Source organism: Dendrobates tinctorius, unplaced genomic scaffold, assembly GCF_039654945.1.
Source record: "Dendrobates tinctorius isolate UK_male_01 unplaced genomic scaffold, ASM3965494v1 ptg000166l, whole genome shotgun sequence".
NCBI classification, from domain to species: domain Eukaryota; kingdom Metazoa; phylum Chordata; class Amphibia; order Anura; family Dendrobatidae; genus Dendrobates; species Dendrobates tinctorius.
The window spans coordinates 7,363,063-7,382,689 of NW_027361833.1; the positions used below are offsets into that span (position 1 = coordinate 7,363,063).

The 19,627-nt window shown below is 42.4% G+C and overlaps 1 protein-coding gene across 2 annotated transcripts in view; it reads right to left on the reverse strand.

Annotated features, from left to right (window-relative positions):
• Positions 1-19,627, reverse strand: part of TAB3 (TGF-beta activated kinase 1 (MAP3K7) binding protein 3) — an 83,175-nt gene that overhangs the window by 26,429 nt on the left and 37,119 nt on the right. For both annotated transcript variants that reach the window (XM_073550679.1, XM_073550678.1), the window contains exon 2: positions 9,931-10,131. In XM_073550679.1, coding sequence (XP_073406780.1) covers positions 9,931-10,032 — 102 coding nt within the window. In that variant the 5' untranslated portion in view covers positions 10,033-10,131. The remainder of the gene's footprint in view (positions 1-9,930; positions 10,132-19,627) is intronic.

Sequence of the window (19,627 nt, forward strand, 5' to 3'; positions counted from 1 at the left end):
TCGCACCAGAACGTCCTGGGCCATTTTCTCCTCGTTGGCGTCCCGCTGGCGCCGACAAGCGAGGCATGGACGCAGGCGGAAGTCGTCATCTTCGCTGCCGTGTGACAGGGAGGAGAGACCGCCGAGCATAGCTGTATTGTTGCTGTGCGTCGCTGGTGAATCTGCCTGTGTGGCAGCTTACTAGCGACCATTTAGCGATGCACCAGCGATCCTGACCGGGTCATATCATTGTCGGGATCACTGGTGCATCGCTAAATGTAACGAGACCCTTAACTAAGCAGAAAAGGTGGGAATAAATGGTTTTGTAATTTATTAAAAATTATGCTCCATTCAAAAAGTAACAAGGTTTCATCTTATGAAGTGTGCTGCTGGCGTTATTCCATTCCGTCCTCCCGGTGGCTGATCCGCTGGCCGAGCACGCACAGTTCCTGTCAGAGTGAGAGTGTTCTGCTTCACAGACCTGTGTGAGCGCGGGAACCATCTGTTTGCAATCACGCTCACACAGGTCTGTGAAGCAGAACAATCTCACCCCAACCTGCTGCGAGACCAGGGGTAAGAATCACTGTCAGACTTATGCGAGAGGAACGCAGGGAGCATGTGCTGTGCATGCTAGGGCCCGGCTTATATAAGAGATGGGAGTGGCTAACAGTGAACAGCTGAGTTTTAATGCAGGAAAGCTTCCAGGAGATCTCAACTGAGCAGATCAACCCCTGCACTGCCAAAAGAAACGTACACCATTTAATATGTGCAGGAGTAGGAGAATTCAGATAATGCAGTCTTCTGGCTCCTCTGTTTCGCAGTAAACCCGTGACAACCAGTGGGCAGTTTCTTTGCCCTTGTGCGGTGGGGGAGGAATTTACTAAAGTACATCACTTCCTATACACACTTAATGCAGCTACATTACAAACAGAGTGGTGTATTTCAAGTGTTTATTTCTGTTAATGTTGATGACTGTGGCTTACAGCCAATGAAAACAAAAAAATCATCCAGTAATTTAGAATATTTTATAACACCAGCTTGAAAAATGACTTTAACCCCTTAATGACCGGAGATTTTTTCGATTTTTCGTTTTTCTTGCCCCTTCTTTCCAGAGTCATAACTTTATTTTTCCATCAATATGGCCATGTGAGGGCTTATTTTTTGCGGGACGAGTTGTACTTTTTAACGACACCATTGGTTTTACCATGTTATGTACTCGAAAACGGGAAAAAAATTCCAAGTGCGGTGAAATTGCAAAAAGAGTGCAATCCCACACTTTGTTTGGCTTTTTTGCTAGGTTCACTAAATGCTAAAACTGACCTGCTATGATTCTCCAGGTCATTACGACTTCAGAGACACCAAACATGTCTAGGTTCTCTCTTATCTAAATGGTGAAAAAAAATTCCAAAGTATGCTAAAGAAAAAAAAATTGCGCCGTTTTCCAAGACCAGTAGCGTCTCCATTTTTCGCGATCTTGGGTTGGTTGAGGGCTTATTTTTTGCGTGCTGAGCTGACGTTTTTGATGATACCACTTTTGTGCAGATACGTTCTTTTGATCGCCTGTTATTGCATTTTAATGCAAGGTCGCAGCGACCAAAAAAAACGTAATTCTGGCGTTTTATTTTCTCAGTACGCTGTTTAGCGATCGGGTTAGTCCTTTTTTTTTTTTTCATTGATAGATTGGGCGATTCTGAAGGCGCCAATACCAAATATGTGTAGGTTTGATTTTTTTTTTTTATTATTATTTTATTTTGATTGGGGCAAAAGGGGGTGATTTAAACTTATGTTTTTTATTTTTAAATTTATTTATTTATTTATTTTTTTACACACTTTTGGCATGCTTCAATAGCCTCCATAGGAGGCTAGAAGCATGCCGTACTTGATCGGCGATGCTCAGATCGCCTATATGTAGCAGAAATACAGAATTGCTATGAGCGCCGACCACAGGGTGGCGCTCATAGCAATCTGCCGGCAACAACCATAGAGGTCTCTATGAGACCTCTGGTTGTCACGGTAACGCGTCGTTGACCCCCAATCACTTGACGGGGGTCAGCAATGCGCTCATTTCCGGCCAGGCGCCGGAAGCGCTAGTTAAATGCTCGCTGTCAGCGTTTGACAGTGGGATTTAACTAGTTAATAGGCACGGGCGATCGCGAATCCTTCCACGCCTATTGCGGGCACATGTCAGCTGTTTGTAACTATCCCGTCAGCGGTAGGTAAAGGGTTAAAATCTAAAATGTTGGCCTACTGAAACGTATATTCAGTAAATACACGCATTACTTGGTCGGGGCTCCATTTGCATCAATTAAGGCATCAATGCGTGGCACGGAGGCGATCAGCCTGTGGCACTGCTGAGGTGTTATGGAAGCCCAGGTTGCTTTGATAGCAGCATTCAGCTCATCTGCATTGTTGGGTCTGGTGTCTTTCATTTTCCTCTTGACAATACTCCATAGATTCTCTATGGGGTTAAGGTCTGACAAGTTTGCTGGCCAATCAAGCACAGTGATACTGTTTTTAAACCAGGTATTGGTACTTTTGGCAGTGTGGATAGGTACCAAGTCCTGCTAGAGAATTACATTTCCATCTCCAAAAAGCTTATGGGCAGAGGGCGGTGCTGACTTTGGTCTTGGTAAAACACAGTGGACCTACACCAGCAGATGACATGGCTCCCGAAACCATCACTGAGTGTGGATACTTCACACTAGACCTCAAGCAGCTTGGATTGTGAGCCTCTCCACTCTTCCTCCACACTCTGGGACATTGATTTCCAAAAGACATGCAACAGTCCAGATCTTTTTCTCCTTGGCCCAAGTAAGACACTTTTGGCTTTGTCTATTGGTCACGAGTGCGAATCTCCCCCAAATTTTTTAATGGCCTTTTCTTAACGATATTTCAAGGCTACAGTTATCCCAGTTGCTTGTGCACCTTTTTCTATCACACTTTTTCTACCACACTTTTTCTGTCCAAGCCAAGGTAAGAACATTCATAAGTTGTGCAAAAAAGTGTTTGTCCCCTTCCTGATTTCCTATTCTTTTGCACGTTTGTCACACTTAAATGTTTCAGATCACCAGACAAATTTAAAATATTAAAAATAACACAAGTAAACACTAAATGCAGTTTATAAATTAAGGTCACTAATATGAAGGGACAAAAAATCCAAACCTACAGGACCCGGTGTGAAAAAGTGATTGCCCCCGAAACATAACTGGTTGGGCCACCCTTAGCAGCAACAACTGCAAGAAAGCGTTTGCCAGTTATTGCAATGAGTCTTTTACAACGCTCCATAGGAATTTTTGCCCACTCATCTTTGCAAAATTGTTATAATTCAGCCATATTGGAGGGCTTCCCAGCATGAACCGCCTTTTTAAGGTCATGCCACAGCTTAAGGTCTTGACTTTGACTTGGTCATTCCAAAGTCTTAATTTTGTTTTTCTTAAGCCATTCAGCAGAGGACTTGCTGGTGTGTTTTGGATCATTGTCCTGCTGCATAACCCAAGTGCGCTTCAGTATGAGGTCACGAACAGATGGCAAGTCATTCTTCAGGATTTTTTGGTAGACAGAATTTACGATTCCATTTACCACAGCAAGTCTTCCAGGTCTTGAAGCACCAAAACAGCCACAGGCCATCACACAACCACCACCATATTTTGCAGTTGGTATGATGATCTTTTTTTGAAAATTATACGCCAGATGTAATGCCGCATACACCTTACAAAAAGTTCAACTTTTGCTTCATCAATCCAAAAAGTATTCTCCCAAAAGTAATGGAGATCATTAAGATGTTTTCTGTCACAAGTGAGATGAACCTTTATGTTTTTATTGCTCAGCAGTTGTTTTCGTCTTTTGAACTTCTGCCATGCATGCCATTTTTGCCCAGTCTGTTTCTTATGGTGAAGTCATGAAGACTGACCTTAACTGAGGCCTGCAGTTCTTTGGAAGTTGTTCTGGGGTCTTTTGTGACCTCTTTGATGACTTGTCGCTGCGCTCCTGGGGTAATTTTGCTTGGCCGGCCACTCCTGGGAAGGTTCATTACAGTTCCATGTTTTTGCCATTTGTGGATAATGGCTCTCACTGTGGTTCACTGGAATCCCAAAGCTTTAAAAAAATGGCTATATAAACTTTTCTAGACTGATATATCTCAATTACTTTCTCATTTGTTCCAGAATCTCTTTGGATTACAGCATGATGTATTGCTTTTGAGGATCTCACATTCTAAATCACTTTGTCAGGAAGGTTGTTATGAATGGGTCACCGAGGAGGATAGCAGGCCCAGGCTAAGCCACAGAAAACCAGAGAGGTTGGTAACTAAGCGGATGCAGACCCCTGATCCTGTCCACACAACTAGCAGTAGCCGTGGAGCGTACCTACGATGATCCTAGACGCCTCGGCACAGCCGGAGAGCTAACTAAGCCTAAAGCAAGAAAGGCCTAAAGCAAGAAAGTGGAAATCTAAATTTCCCAGGGCAGACCCCAAAGGAATAGATAGCCCCCAAATATATATTGTCGGTGAGACAAGATGAAAACACAAACGCAGGCAGAAAAATAGACTGAGCAAACGATGGGGCCCACACAGACTAGACAGGACAAGAAAGGAAAGACAATGACTGCAATCACGCAAAAAACCCTGCAAAAGGTCCAACACGTCTGATGCACAAAACACTGAAGTCGCACGACTTCGCCCCCCACTATATCAGCACTCTGATATATTCTGAATGGAAAGCAAAAAGAGACCAACATAAAAGGGGACAAAACAAACTGGCACATGCAGTAACATATGGGCGGTGATTCAGCACAGCCCAAGCCGGAGCTAGCTGGCCCGCACAAAGCAGAGATAAACAAAACCAGATCAAATGCAAACAGAATAGCAAATGAACCACTTAACAGAACATGCAAGGAAAGAGCAGGAGACATCAGACCTCAGGAGGCACAGGAAGAAAATCACCAGCAGGGATAGAGGGAGTCAGCTGTCTTAAATCCCAATCAGAAACCCCAGATCTCCAATCGTCTTCCTCATTATCAGGTGGCAAGCCTCTGTCAATCAGATCAGCTCCACTATCTCCAGTAACCACCAGAGGGAGCCCAGAAAGAGAACTCTCAATCAGACGAGCTCCACTATCTTCAATAATCACCAGAGGGAAGCCAGAGAGAGAATTCACAACAGAAGGTCCTATTTAAGTGATTTCTTGATTGAGAACAGGTGTGGCAGTAATCAGCCCTGGATGCTAGGGAATTTGAACTCAGTTTCACAAAGATTTGATAAACTACAATTAATTTATGTTTTGAGGGGGCAATCACTTTTTCACAAAGGACCCTGTTGGTTTGGATTTCTTTTTCCTATAATAAGAAAGCCCTTCATTTAAAAACTGCATTCTGTGTTTACTTGTGTTATCTTTGTTTAATATTTACATTTGTTTAGTGATCTGAAACATTTAGGTGTGACAAACATGGAAAAGAATAGGAAATCAGGAAGGGGGCAAGCACTTTCACACAACTGTATATTTTTGGATACCCTTATATAGGCTTATCCTATTTTTCCTATGAATTATTAGTGCCAACCAATACCTAAATATTAAAGCTCAATCTTTCTAGAATCAAGGTGTGTAAAATGCCCTTAATCCCTTAACGACCAAGCCATTTTGTAGGTTAAAGACCAGGCCTTAATTTTGAAATCAGACCACTGTCACTTTATGTGCTTATAACTCAGGAACGCTTCAACGGATCCTGCTGATTCTGACATTGTTTTCTCGTGACATATTGTACTTCATGTTAGTGGTAAAAATTTCTTTGATATGACTTGCGTTTATTTATGAAAAAAATGGAAATATGGTGAAAATTTTTAAAGTTTTGCAATTTTCAAACTTAATTTTTATGCCCTTAAATCAGAGAGATGTCTCAAAAAATAGTTAATAAATAACATTTCCCACATGTCTACTTTACATCAGCACAATTTTGGAACCAAAATTTTTTTTGTTAGGAAGTTATAAGGGTTAAAAGTTGACCAGCGATTTCTCATTTTTACAACAATTACAAAACCATTTTTTTTAGGGACCACATCACATTTGAAGTCACTTTGAGGGGTCAATGACAGAAAATACCCAAAAATCACACCATTCTAAAAACTGCACCCCTCAAGGTGTTCAAAACCACATTCAAGAAGTTTATTAACCCTTTAGGTACTTCACAAGAATTGAAGCAATGTGGAAGGAAAAAATGAACATTTCACTTTTTTCCCCCAAAATGTATCTTTGAACACATTTTTATTTTGTCAAGGGTTTCAGGAGAAAATGAACCATAATATTTGTTGTGCAATTTCTCCTAAGTACACTGATACCCCATGTGTGGAGGAAGACCAATCTTTAGGCGCTCAGCAGAGCTCAGAAGGGAAGGAGCATCATTTGAGATTTTGAATGTCAAATTGGCTGGAATCGAGAGCGGACGCCATGTCGCGTTTGGAGAGCCCCTGTTATATCTAAACAGTGGAAACCCCACATAAGTGACCCCATTTTGGAAACTAGACCCCCCAAGGAACTTCTCTTAATGTGTGGTGAGCACTTTGAACCCCCAAGGGTTTCACAGAAGGTTATAACGTAGAGCCGTGAAAATAAAAAAAAAAAAATCATATTTCTTTCCACAAAAATGATCTTTTTGCCCCCAAATTTTTATTTTCACAAGGATAACAGGAGAAATAAGACCCCAAAAGTTGTTATGCAATTTGTCCCGAGTACGCTGATACCCCATATGTGGGGATAAACCACTGTGATTGCCTTACTGAGATCCTTGGGAGGCAGAATGCACAAATTCACTAATACCGCATGAGGAACGGCGTAAAAAATAAAAACAATTCTTCACCTTTTGTGATTAGGCGACTTTATTGTTCGGGTCGGTACGATTACAGCGATACCAGATTTATATCCTTTTTTCATGTTTAGCTTCTGTCACACACTAAAAGACGCTTTTTTTTGTAAGAATTTTTTGTAAGAAATTTTTGCATCGCCGTATTTTGAGAGCTATAATTTTTCCAATTCAGGAAATTTTTTTAAAAATTTGTTTTCATCGTTCCACGTGTGGTAAAATTAGTATGGCAGCATTATTTTTCGGGTCACTATGATTACAGCGATACCTCATTTATATCTTTTTTTTTTTTTTTTTGCCGCTGATGGAGCTGTATGGCAGCTCGTTTTTTGTAGGACAAGATGACATTTTCAGCAGTACCATGTTTATTTATATCCGTCTTTTTGAACGTGTGTTATTGCACTTTTTCCATGCGGTATGATACCACCACTTGGAAAAAGTATAACGTGCTACTTTGTGTTTTTTTATGGCGTTCACTGAAGGGGTTAACTAAGGTGACGCTTTTATAGATGGGATTTTTACGGACGTGGCGATGCAAAGCATGTGTATTTTTTGTTGATTTTTTTTACATAAAAGTGTATTTTTAGAGGAATTTTTTTTAATTATTTTTTTTAATTTTTTTCACATTTTTTTAAAAAATGTTTTTGTTTTTTTTACCTTGTCCCTTTATGGGACTTTCACTTTAGGTATAATACATTACAATGCTGGAGCATTGTAATGCATTATACCTATGCTGAAAGCTGCTGAGACCATGCTGCGAGCATGGTCTCAGCAGCTTTCCATAGCTGAATGAACCGGAGGTTGTCCTAACACCTCCAGGTCATCATGGCACAGGACGGGCCCTGCAATTACATCGCGGGGACGCCAACCTGAGGCAGAGGTAGACCCCTACCCTCTGCCTCCCTCTCTGAACGCTGCAATCACGCTCGATCGCAGCAGTGAGGGGGTTAACAGCCATGGGAGGCGGGGGCGCCGCTCCTAGCTGTCAGTGCAGAAGCTCAGCCACTGCAGCGCTGAGCTCCTGCACTGAGATCGGGCAGGAGACGCTGAAACTTCAGCCTCTCCTGCCTGATTGCTGCTGTGTTTGGTCAGTCAGATTGACTGACCAATCCCAACGCTTGGGGTGCAGGGACCGACTGCAAGGGTCCCTGCACCCCTTGCCGTGCCTGACAGCTGTCATAGACAGCTGTCAGAACTGAACTGTCACTGCGTGTTTACACGCATTGATAGTTCAAAGCCATGACATGCACAGTCCGTCCTGGTGCGGCAAGTTACAACCGCCCATGACGGACTGTGCACGTCAATGGACAATAAGGAGTTAAAGATCCTGACATGTAGCAGTGTCATAACTATTAGACCAATATGTGTATCCAACTGTAGCGAAGTGTGAAATGTTTGCAGGATGACACATAGGCCAAAGGTATTAGCTGATCATAAACTTGTCGATATCCCTATAATGAAGAATGAATACATTTCAGCACTTTCATTGTAAACATCCAAGTCTTCACATAATTCATATCTATGTATAATACTAAGAAGCCCCCTTATGAATTATGGATGTGCAATGACTTTTAGTCACTACATTAAATCTATGTGCACCCCCCACCAAATAGCATTATGATTTCTGCATTCTGCTAAAAATTTTTGTGAACCTTGCCTTCTGGAAGTAAATATGAAAGGTGGACAGAGAGCATAATGAGATTATCCCGATTAGAACAGTTCACAAAAAAAACAAAAAAGATCTCTCTTATACAATTATCTACCGTATAGGCCAGTGGCGGCGAACCTATGGCACACATGCAAGAGTTGGCACGTAGAGCCCTCCCAGTGGGCACGCATGCCATCTCATCAGGACTAGAAGACGGCCGAGGAGGGGTAGCAGCGGAGAGGTGGGTCACAGGAGGATGGAGCCGGCTGCTGTGGCTATCTCCTGTGCCCGCTGCTAAAGAGAAATGAATATTCACTGTATGGGCAGTGAGTATTCATTTCTCTTCTAGATCTCAATGTGAGCATGCGCCGCCCCGGCGGACATTTTCCAGGAGGCCACTGCATCGCAGCAGATTGAGATCTCGGGAGACGAGATCTCGTTGTCGAGGTCTCAATCTGAGCATGCGCCGCCCACGGCGACCATTTTCCTGGAGGTCACCGCAGCAATGCATGTGTGGGGCCTCTGGGCTTTCATAAAATGCTGGCGGAGCCGCCCGCACCACAGAGCACCACCGCCGAACCTGCCGCACTAGCCTGGGAAGGGAATGTGATCATCGCCCGGCAGCATCAAACCAGGACCGCCGCAGAATCGCCCAACTCCTGCTGCCGCCACAGTATTTGTAAGTATATTCCGACTAGAAGACGCACCCCCATTTTCCCCCAAAATTTTTTGGGAAAAAAAAGTGTGTCTTCTAGTCCGAAAAATACGGTATTTAAATTAGGTCATTGGGACATATGCTTTTTACTGCTATTACATACTATATTATTTCCACTATAATTCCAAATAATTTTATTTGATAAAAAAATGTCTACAATTGCAGAATTTTTTCCTTAACAAATCTCAAGATTCGCCTGCAACTTTCTGCAAGCTTTTAACTTTGATCTTCTGTGTATATCACTACCTTAAAGGGTATGTTCTCATCATGATAAGGGGTTACAATTGCAAAGAGTTTGTGAAAAAAAACAACTATGCAATTTCACGTTTGATTAAAAATCCTCTCCATTCTTAAGAACAGACCTTCACTACCATTGGTGGCTAGTATCTTAGGCTTGGAGTGCAGCGCTTACAAGCTCTGATATGGACTCTACAACACGCTAATGTACGAGTGGTCTTTCTAATCTAAAACCTCAGCATTCAGGACACTTTGCAAAAAATAGGTGGGTTTTGGATTGCATCACTGGTATAGGGTAAAAGCCCGACTTTTGCCATATGCTTGTAATGTTCTCAGAACAAAGAGAACCCCCCCACCTACAAAACAAAAATTATATGTGCAACGGAACAACAACTAGAGGATGTTATCAAAGTTTCACCTGAAAAGAGTTAGTAAAAACAGCAAATTATGGAAAGACACAGTAAATATACTATAGATACTGTCATCACACTAGCACATACCTGCATCATGCACTGAGATACCACTTCAAGTGGGATCTCAGGGAAGCGTTGCTGAAGATCACTTAATACCTGGATGTCAAGCTGATGATTGCTCTGTGCCATCTCCGGTTGTGTGCTGGATTAAGATGGTGAAGGACGGGGACTCAGAACGCCCACCAGTGGTTGTGGTCTTCTGACCCTTCCGGCATTTTCTGCCACAAACTGGAAACCAAACAAAAAAAAAACAAAACAAACAAAAAGACACAAAAAAAAGTGTTAACATTATTGCTAATATTTCGCATAGCTATAACCAATAATGTTATTGTAAAATAATTCTCGCTAACATTTCGGATTTGCAGTTAGAAACAATCTAGACTGAGAGGCACATCTATTTTTGTCTAGAAGATTTTCATTTCTTTTACACTTGGGATACCAGGTCTTTATTATGTGATGGAGCGGTGAGCTATGGTGGTCTCATAAGAATAAAGATTGCGTTTCTCTATAAATTAAACAAAAAATAAACAAATCGCAGGAAGTATTCACATATAGAAAAAAAAAAAAAAAAAGTACTGAAAATTATTTGACATTTGTTCCAAGTGACATTTCTATAGCACCCTAAGGACAATGTTATTGACATATGCTGCTGTGCAAGCTTGGATCGACAGTACCCGACAGTGACCACTAAATTCTCAGAGCTGTGCTGCTCAGCCCTGCAACTGTTTACATATGGCCACCGCAAGAGGGCAGAACAGCTAATCAATTGGGGTGCCAGGTGTCAGACCCCCACAGATCAAAAGAAGAAGATTGTAGTAGTAAAACACCCCTTTGAAAATCATCCTCATTGAACTTATTGTATCAGATCTAATAAATTAGTTTGTGAAACAACAGCCAATAAGGTTAGTCAGCTGCCTAGAAATACTAGGTGTGATCTCCATTTTATGTGGAAACTTGATTTAGTCACTCACATTCTCCCATGCTGGAGCATAAAGACTGAAGAAGAAAAGATGGCAGCTAGCATCAAGAGGAAATCGGTGGAGGAGTTCACAGGTCCCTATGGAAATCCAATATGCCAGTTCGAACTCTCGCTTAACTTCATCTGCTGGGGAAAAAAATGGGCCTCCATACACACAAAAACTGTAGGCAAACTGTGCCGACATCGGCCTTATGTCTTCCACTTCTTATCTGGTCTTAAAAAGTGATGCCCATGCTTGGACAATCTCTATTATAAACACTTCTTGTTTAGGCATCCTATCAATAGCTTGTACACAAAAAGCAGATCAATCAGAAATACTGTTATAACTTAACTATATCGGAGACCCATAAGCAGGACAGGCTTGTGGTGACCGGTGACTGAAGGCCCCCAATACACACTAGATGAACAGCACCTACATCTGCCGATATCGGTGGGCTAGGACGACATTCATAATAATAATAATAATAAATTTTATTTTTATAGCGCCGACATATTCCGCAGCACTTTACATTTCAGAGGGGATTTGTACAGACAATAGACATTACAGCATAACAATAATCACATACAGTAGATTATAACAAATACCAAGAGGAGTGAGGGCCCTGCTCGCAAGCTTACAGTCTATGAGGAAAGAGGGAGACACGAAAGGTGGGTGGTAACAGTTGCCCTGATTGTATGGACCAGCCATAATGTTAAGTGTGTAACAGTACAGACACAGAGGGCTAATGGATGCATAAAGCATGTGGGAACATGATGCTGGGAACCTGGTTATGGTAAAACTTTTGGCTCTGCCACACAGGGATAGGTTAGGTTAATGTGTTGAGGCGATAGGCCAGTCTGAATAAATGCGTTTTCAGGACACGCTTAAAATTGTGGGGATTGGGGACTAATCGTATTGACCTGGGAAGTGCATTCCAAAGAATTGGCGCGGCACGTGTAAAGTCTTGGAGACGGGATTGGGAGGTTCTGACTATTGAGGATACTAACCTCAGGTCATCAGCAGAACGGAGGGCGCGGGTAGGGTGGTATACTGAAACAAGGGAGGAGATGTAGGGTGGTGCTGAGCCATGGAGGGCTTTGTGGGTGAGGGTAATAAGTTTATACTGAATTCTGGAGTGGATGGGTAGCCAGTGTAATGACTGGCACAAGGTAGAGGCATCGGTGTAACGATTGGTGAGGAATATGATCCTGGCTGCAGCATTCAAGACAGATTGGAGAGGGGAGAGTTTTGTAAGAGGGAGACCGATTAGAAGAGAGTTACAATAGTCGAGACGAGAATGAATAAGAGAAACAGTAAGAGTTTTTGCAGAGTCAAAAGTAAGAAAAGGTCGAATTCTAGAAATGTTTTTGAGGTGCAGATGACAAGAGCGAGCCAGTGATCGAATGTGGGGGGCAAAGGAAAGCTCGGCCAGTATGACCCCAAGACAGCGAGCATGTTGCTGGGGAGTAATAGTGGAACCACAGACGGAAATGGCAATGTCGGGTGTAGGTACATTAGTAGCGGGAGGAAACACAAGGAGTTCAGTCTTTGACAGGTTCAGTTTCAGATATAGTGAGGACATGATATTAGACAGCGTTTAGACAATCGCCAGTGTTTTCTAGAAAGGCTGGCGTGATGTCAGGAGAAGAAGTGTATAATTGGGTGTCATCAGCATAGAGATGGTACTGGAAACCAAATCTACTGATTGTTTGACCAATAGGGGCAGTGTACAAGGAGAAGAGGAGGGGGCCTAGAACCGATCCTTGAGGAACCCCAACAGTAAGGGGAAGGTGAGAGGAGGAACCGGCAAAAGAAACAGTAAAGGAGCGGTCGGAGAGATAGGAGGAGAACCAGGAGAGAACGGTGTCCTTGAGGCCAATGGAACGGAGCATAGTGAGGAGGAGCTGATGATCCACAGTGTCGAATGCTGCAGAGAGATCCAAGAGAATTAGCATGGAGTAATGACCATTTGATTTAGCTGTTAGCAGATCATTAGAGACTTTAGTGAGGGCAGTTTCAGTGGAGTGTAAAGAGCGGAAACCGGATTGGAGAGGGTCGAGAACAGAGTTTTCTGAGAGATAGCGGATAAGACGGGAGTGGACCAGGCGTTCCAGGAGTTTAGAGATGAAGGGAAGATTAGAGACAGGTCTATAGTTAGCGGCACAGTTTTGGTCGAGGGATGGTTTTTTAAGTAGTGGATGTATGATGGCATGCTTAAATGAGGAGGGAAAAATACCAGAAGAGAGAGAGAGGTTAAATATTTTAGTTAGGTGAGGGGTGACAGCAGGGGAAAGGGACTGGAGGAGATGTGACGGAAATGGGTCACTGGTGCAAGTAGTTGGGCGAGAAGATGCAAGGAGCCTGCTTACTTCTTCTTCTGTGACTGGTTCAAAATCAGAGAGTGAGTTAGATGCAGTGGGGGAGGGAGGACAGTGCATGGTATGAGGGGATTTGGAGATAATTTCCTGTCGGATCTGGTCAATTTTTTCTTTGAAGTAATTGGCCAGATCGTCAGCTCAGAGCTCCGTGGTTGGGGCCTGTACTCTTGGATTGAGTAGAGAATGAAAAGTGTCAAAGAGACGTTTCGGGTTATTGGACAGTGAGATGATGAGGGTGTTGAAATAGGTTTGTTTGGAGAGGTGAAGGGCAGTGTTGTATGTTCTAAGCATAAACTTAAAATGGATGAAATCTTCGTGTAGATTGGATTTTCTCCACAGACGTTCGGCGCACCTGGAGCACCGCTGCAGGAAACGTGTTTGCACCGTGTGCCAGGGTTGTCGCCGTCTGCGTTGTGGTGTTCTATTTATAGGGGGTGCAAATTCATCCAGGGCAGTTTGAAGTGTTTCATTGTAATGCTTCAATGCAGAATCAGGACATGAGAGGGAGGAGATAGGGGCCAATGAAGACTGCAAGTTCTTCAGAAGTTTCTGGGTGTTAATGGCCTGTATGTTTCTATAAGTCTGGACAGTGGGGGTGACCTGAGCAGCCTGGAAGTTCTTTATAGGGAATGAAAGAAGATTGTGGTCAGAGAGCGGGAGAGGGGAGTTTGCAAAATCATCCACTGCACAAAGCCGAGAGAAGACCAAGTCGAGGGAGTTTCCGTCTTCATGCGTTGGAGAATTAGTAAGCTGCAAAAGGCCAAACGAGGAGGTTAGAGATAAAAGGTGAGTAGCAGATGGGGAGAGGGGAAGAGCAATGGGGATGTTGAAATCTCCCATGATGAGGGTAGGGATGTCACAGGAGAGAAAATGTGGAAGCCAAGTGGCAAAATGATCCAGGAACTGATGGGAGGGGCCGGGAGGACGATACACCACCGCCACTCGCATGAAAAAGGGGGTGTAGAGTCTGATGGCATGGACCTCAAAAGAAGGGAAGACAAGTGAGGGTACTTGAGGGATAACCTGAAAGGTACATTTTGGTGATAGGAGCAGACCAACGCCTCCACCAGCTCTATTGTCTGATCTTGGGGTATGAGAGAAGTGTAGCCCCCCGTATGAAAGAGCAGCAGCAGCGGTAGTATCTGACTGCTGGATCCAGGTTTCAGTAAGAGCCAGGAGGTTAAGAGAATTAGAAAGGAAGAAGTCATGAATGAAGGAGAGTTTGTTACACACTGAGCGAGAATTCCAAAGTGCACAATTAAGAGAGACAGATGGCATGCAGGGAATATTAATAAGATTAGAGGGGTTTCTGAGTGTAGCTGTGGGGGGGTTTGACTTTCTATAACATGGGGGACCAGGGTTGGGAGCAATGTTTCCTGCAACTAGGAGAAGGAGGATAGAAAGAGTGAGCAGATGGTTAAGTGATTTGTGAGAGCGTCTCTGGTGTTGAATGGTGGGACTGGCTGGATCTGTGCAATTTAACAATGTGAAAAGAGCATGAGTGCTATACATAGGAGAGGAAAGAAGCGAGGGGCCAATATGGATGGAGTGTGGAGAGTTAATGCCAGGGCGGTGGATGTGTGTGAATGCAGCGGCCAGGATAAAAATTACACAAATGCATAAGGTATATATTTGTTGTACTCCAAATTTACAGAGAGTAGATGTATATAAATGTCTTACCTGTCTCTTGCCCTGTCTAACTGCCATGTTATAACTGCCAGAAGTACTTTGATACATGTACTTAGATTACATGTGCATAAATGCTCCCCCTAGCTAGGTCTGAATATATAGGAGGTTAAGGCTAAGTTTTTTTTTTTGTTTTTTTTTGTGGCTCTCTCTGCTCGTTAATCAATCACACTAAATTGAGACACCAGGACCCAATAAAATGTTGTGGTCAAATAAACACATGTCCAGCACTACATGGATCATAAAGCACTTTGAAAAGTTTCTTGACCTCACAACATAAGGGGACAAGCAGAGTAAGTTGAAAAAACTATATACCAGATATAAGCTTGCAGAGTTGAAAACACATAGATAGCATTCAGGATTAACTGCTTGCTGACATTGAATGGAGACACAGGAGTGGATTCAGAGCAGAGATTGGAAAAGCTGGTTACCTGTATGAAGAGAATAGACATTCTAATGTAAGGGTGTCTCACGACAGATGATGTTGGGGAAGAAAAGGATCTGGCATTCTAGATTTTGGACTGCTTATCCTGTTGTTCTTCGATAGCTAAATCGTTGCCGGTTGAGTCTTTACTGCAGCACTGTCGGGAGTCAGAGAAAACTGGCTGCCTAACGATCTGCCGCACCATCGTTTGCCAACAGTAATCTATCCTTTAGTACAATCCGAGGAAAAGTATAATAGAAACACATCACCATATTTATCTCCCACTCCTGGTTTTTGCTTACAAATACTGGAGATAAAAAACTGACTAAATACTGGATGCGTGCACGTGGCCTAAGGCTACAATGCACACACACCATACTTCGCGGTCTTGACTGTGCTATGAAGCTGTTAAGTTCAGGTCAAGCGATCCTCAGGAAGTGCATGCATCGCGGTCCATACTCACACCATATACACAGGTATGTGAACGTAGCTTAAAGGAGTAGGATTGCTTAAAAGGAATCTTTCACCTGGTTTCTGCTTCTCAATCTGAGGGCAGCATAATATAGGGATAGAAACTCCAATTCCAGCAGCATGTCACTTAATAGGTTAGACTCTTTGCTGTAAATTCAGTAACATCACCAGGTTTGGAGACTCTTGGTCGATGAATGAATTAGAGATGTGTAAATGCAGCATTAGCGACATATCACTGGAATCACGGTTTCGGCCCCTATTTTATGCTGTTCTCACATGGGGGAGCTCAAACCAGGTAACTGATTCTCTTTAAGGGACAATGTATTCTAAAGCAGGGTTCCCCACCTCCAGTCCTCAAGGCCCACCAACAGATCATGTTTTCAGGATTTCCCTTGTATTGTACAGGTGATGCAATTATCACCTGGGCAATACCAAGAAAATCCTGAAAACATGACCTGTTGGTGGGCCTTGAAGACTGGAGTTGGGGAACACTGTTCTAAAGGGTTCTTTAGAAAACTATTCCTTGAATTCCTTTAAAAAAATGGATGTTCCATTTTAGTTACATATTGCACGCAGTTATATTGGCAACAGGCTACATTATGCAATGCTGTTTACAAGCCAAGGTATGTGGGTCAACTCTAGGTGTTGGTAGGTAGTGCATATGAAGGACAGTTTACATATACACTGTATATTAAACGGGCTTTGTCACCATCAGCGACAAACATGCTGAGTAAACTTTCTCTACTAGGTGTCTGTGTAGTTTATCAGTCACCTGCGTTGTGTGCCAGAAGTCTTCTCAATGATATAGTTATAGTTATTATTAAGGTTGAAGGAAGACCTCAAGTCCATCCAGTTCAACCCATATCCTATCCTAACTTGCCCTAACATGTTGATCCAGAGGAAGGCAAAAAAAACCCCATGTGGCAAACAGAAAGCTTCACATTGGGGAAAAAAAAAAAAATTCATTCCCGACTCCACATACGGCAATCAGACTAGCTCCCTGGATCAACACTATTATCCAACAGGCCAGACCGCATATCAAATGTAAGGGTTGGGGGTCACTTGGGTAATAGTGATCACTAGAGTTGAGCGACTTTGGTCGGATCGGGTTTCGTGAAACCCGAATGAAACAAAATAAGTTTCAGATGAAACTCGTCCGACTAGAGCAAAACAAAGTCGGACTTTCGTCCGAAACCCGACCCCAATGCAAGTCAATGGGAAATAAAAGTCGGACGAAACTCCGACTTTTTTTGCTCTAGTCGGACGAGTTTCATCTGAAACTTATTTTGTTTCATTCGGGTTTCACGAAACCCGATCCGACCAAAGTCGCTCAACTCTAGTGATCACAAATTAATAAGTTTTCATGTATCCTTTAACCCCTTCACTACCAAGGGTGGTTTGCACGTTAACTACCGGGCCAATTTTTACAATTCTGACCACTGTCCCTTTATGAGGTCATAACTCTGAAACGCTTCCGTGGATCCCGTTGATTCTGACATTGTTTTCTCGTGACATATTGTACTTCATGTTAGTGGTAAAATTTCATTCATATAACTTGCGTTTATTTATGAGAAAAACGGAAATTTGGCGAAAATTTTGAAAATTCCGCAATTTTCCAACTTTGAATTTTTATGCCCTTAAATCACAGAGATATGGCACACAAAAAAGTTAATAAGTAACATTTGCCACATGTTTACTTTACATCAGCACAATTTTGGAACCAAAATTTTTATTTGTTAGTAAGATATAAGGGTTAAAAGTTGACCAGCGATCTCTCATTTTTGCAACACCATTTTATTTTTACGGACCACATCACATTTGAAGCCACTTTGAGGGGTCTATATGATAGAAAATACCCAAAAGTGACACCATTCTAAAAACTGCACCCCTTAAGGTGCTTAAAATCACATTCAAAGAGTTTATTAACCCTTCAGGTGCGTCACAGGAATTTTTTGAATATTTAAAAAAAAAATTAACATTTAACTTTTTTTCACAAAAAAAACTTACTTCAGGTTCAATTTTTTTTATTTTACCAAGTGTAACAGGAGAAATTGGACTGCAAAAATTATTGTGCAATTTGTCCTGAGCACGCTGATACCTGATATGTGGGGGGGAACCACTGTTTCGGCGCATGGCAGAGCTCGGAAGGGAAGGAGCGCCGTTTGACTTTTTCAATGCAAAATTGGCTGGAATTCTGATCGGACGCCATGTCGCGTTTGGAGAGCCCCTGATGTACCTAAACAGTGGAAACCCCCCCACAAGTTGTCCTATTTTTGAAACTAGACCCCCTAAGGAACTTATCTAGATATGTGGTGAGAACTTTGAACCCACAAGGGCTTCACAGAAGTTTATAATGTACAGCCATACAATTAAAAAATCATATTTTTTCCACAAAATGATCTTTTCACCCCCAATTTTTATTTTCCCAAGGGTAACAGGTCCCTAAAAGTTATTGTGCAATTTGTCCTGAGTACGCTGATACCCCATATGTGGGTGTAAATGACTATTTGGGCACATGGCAGAGCTCGGAAGGCAAGCAGCACCATTTGACTTTTTTGGCTGGAATTGAGATCAGACACCATGTCGCGTTTGGAAAGCCCCTGATGTACGAAAACAGTGGAAACTAGACCCCCCAAGGAACTTATCTAGATGTGTGGTGAGAACTTTGAACCCCCAAGTGCTTCACAGAAGTTTATAACGCCCAGGCGTGAAAATAACAAAAAAAATTTTTTCCCACAAAAATGATATTTTTGCCCCAAAATTTTTATTTTTCTAAGGGCAACAGGAGAAATAGGACCCCAAAAGTTGTTTTGCAAATTGTCCTGAGTAGGCTGATACCCCATATGAGGGGGTAAAACACTGTTTGGGTGCATGGCAGAGCTTGGAAGGGAAGGAGCACCATTTGACTTTTTCAACGAAGAATTGGCTGGAATTGAGATCAGACGCCATGTTGCGTTTGGAGAGCACCTGATGTGCGCAAATAGTGGAAACCCCCAATTCAAACCCTAACCCTAGCCCTAACCCTAATGGGAAAATGGAAATAAATACATTTTTTTAATTTTATTATTTTTCCCTAACTAAGGGGGTGATAACGGGGGGTTTGATTTACTATTTATGGCGGTTTTTATGTTTGACAGCTGTCGCACGCTAAAAGACGCTTTTTATTGTAAAAATAGTTTTTGCATCACCACATATTGAGAGCTATAATTTTTCCATATTTTGACCCACCGAGTCATGTGAGGTCTTATTTTTTGCGGGACGAGTTGACGCTTTTATTGGTATCATGTTCGGGCATGTGACATTTTTTGATCGCTTTTTATTTCATTTTTTGGGACGCAGAATTTACAAAAACCAGCGTTTCATGAATTTCTTTTGGGTGGTGCGTTTACGCCGTTCCGGGTGCAGTAAAATTTATAAGGCGGTTTTATTCTTCGGGTCAGTACGGTTACAGCGATACCTCATTTAGGTCGTTTTTTTATGTTTTGGCGCTTTTATGCAATGAAAACAATTTTATATAAAAAATAATTATTTTTGCATCACTTTATTCTGCGAGCTATAACTTTTTTAGTTTTTCGCTGATGATGCTGTTTGGTGGCTCGTTTTTTGCGGGACAAGATGACGTTTTCAGCGGTACCATGGATATTTATATGCGTCTTTTTTGATCGCGCGTTATTGCACTTTTTGTTCGGCGGTATGATAATAAATCATTATTTTTTGCTTCGTTTTTTATTTTTATTTTTTAAGGGGTTCACTTAAGGGGTTAACTATTGGGACAGTTTTATAGGGCGGGTCGTTACGGACGCGGC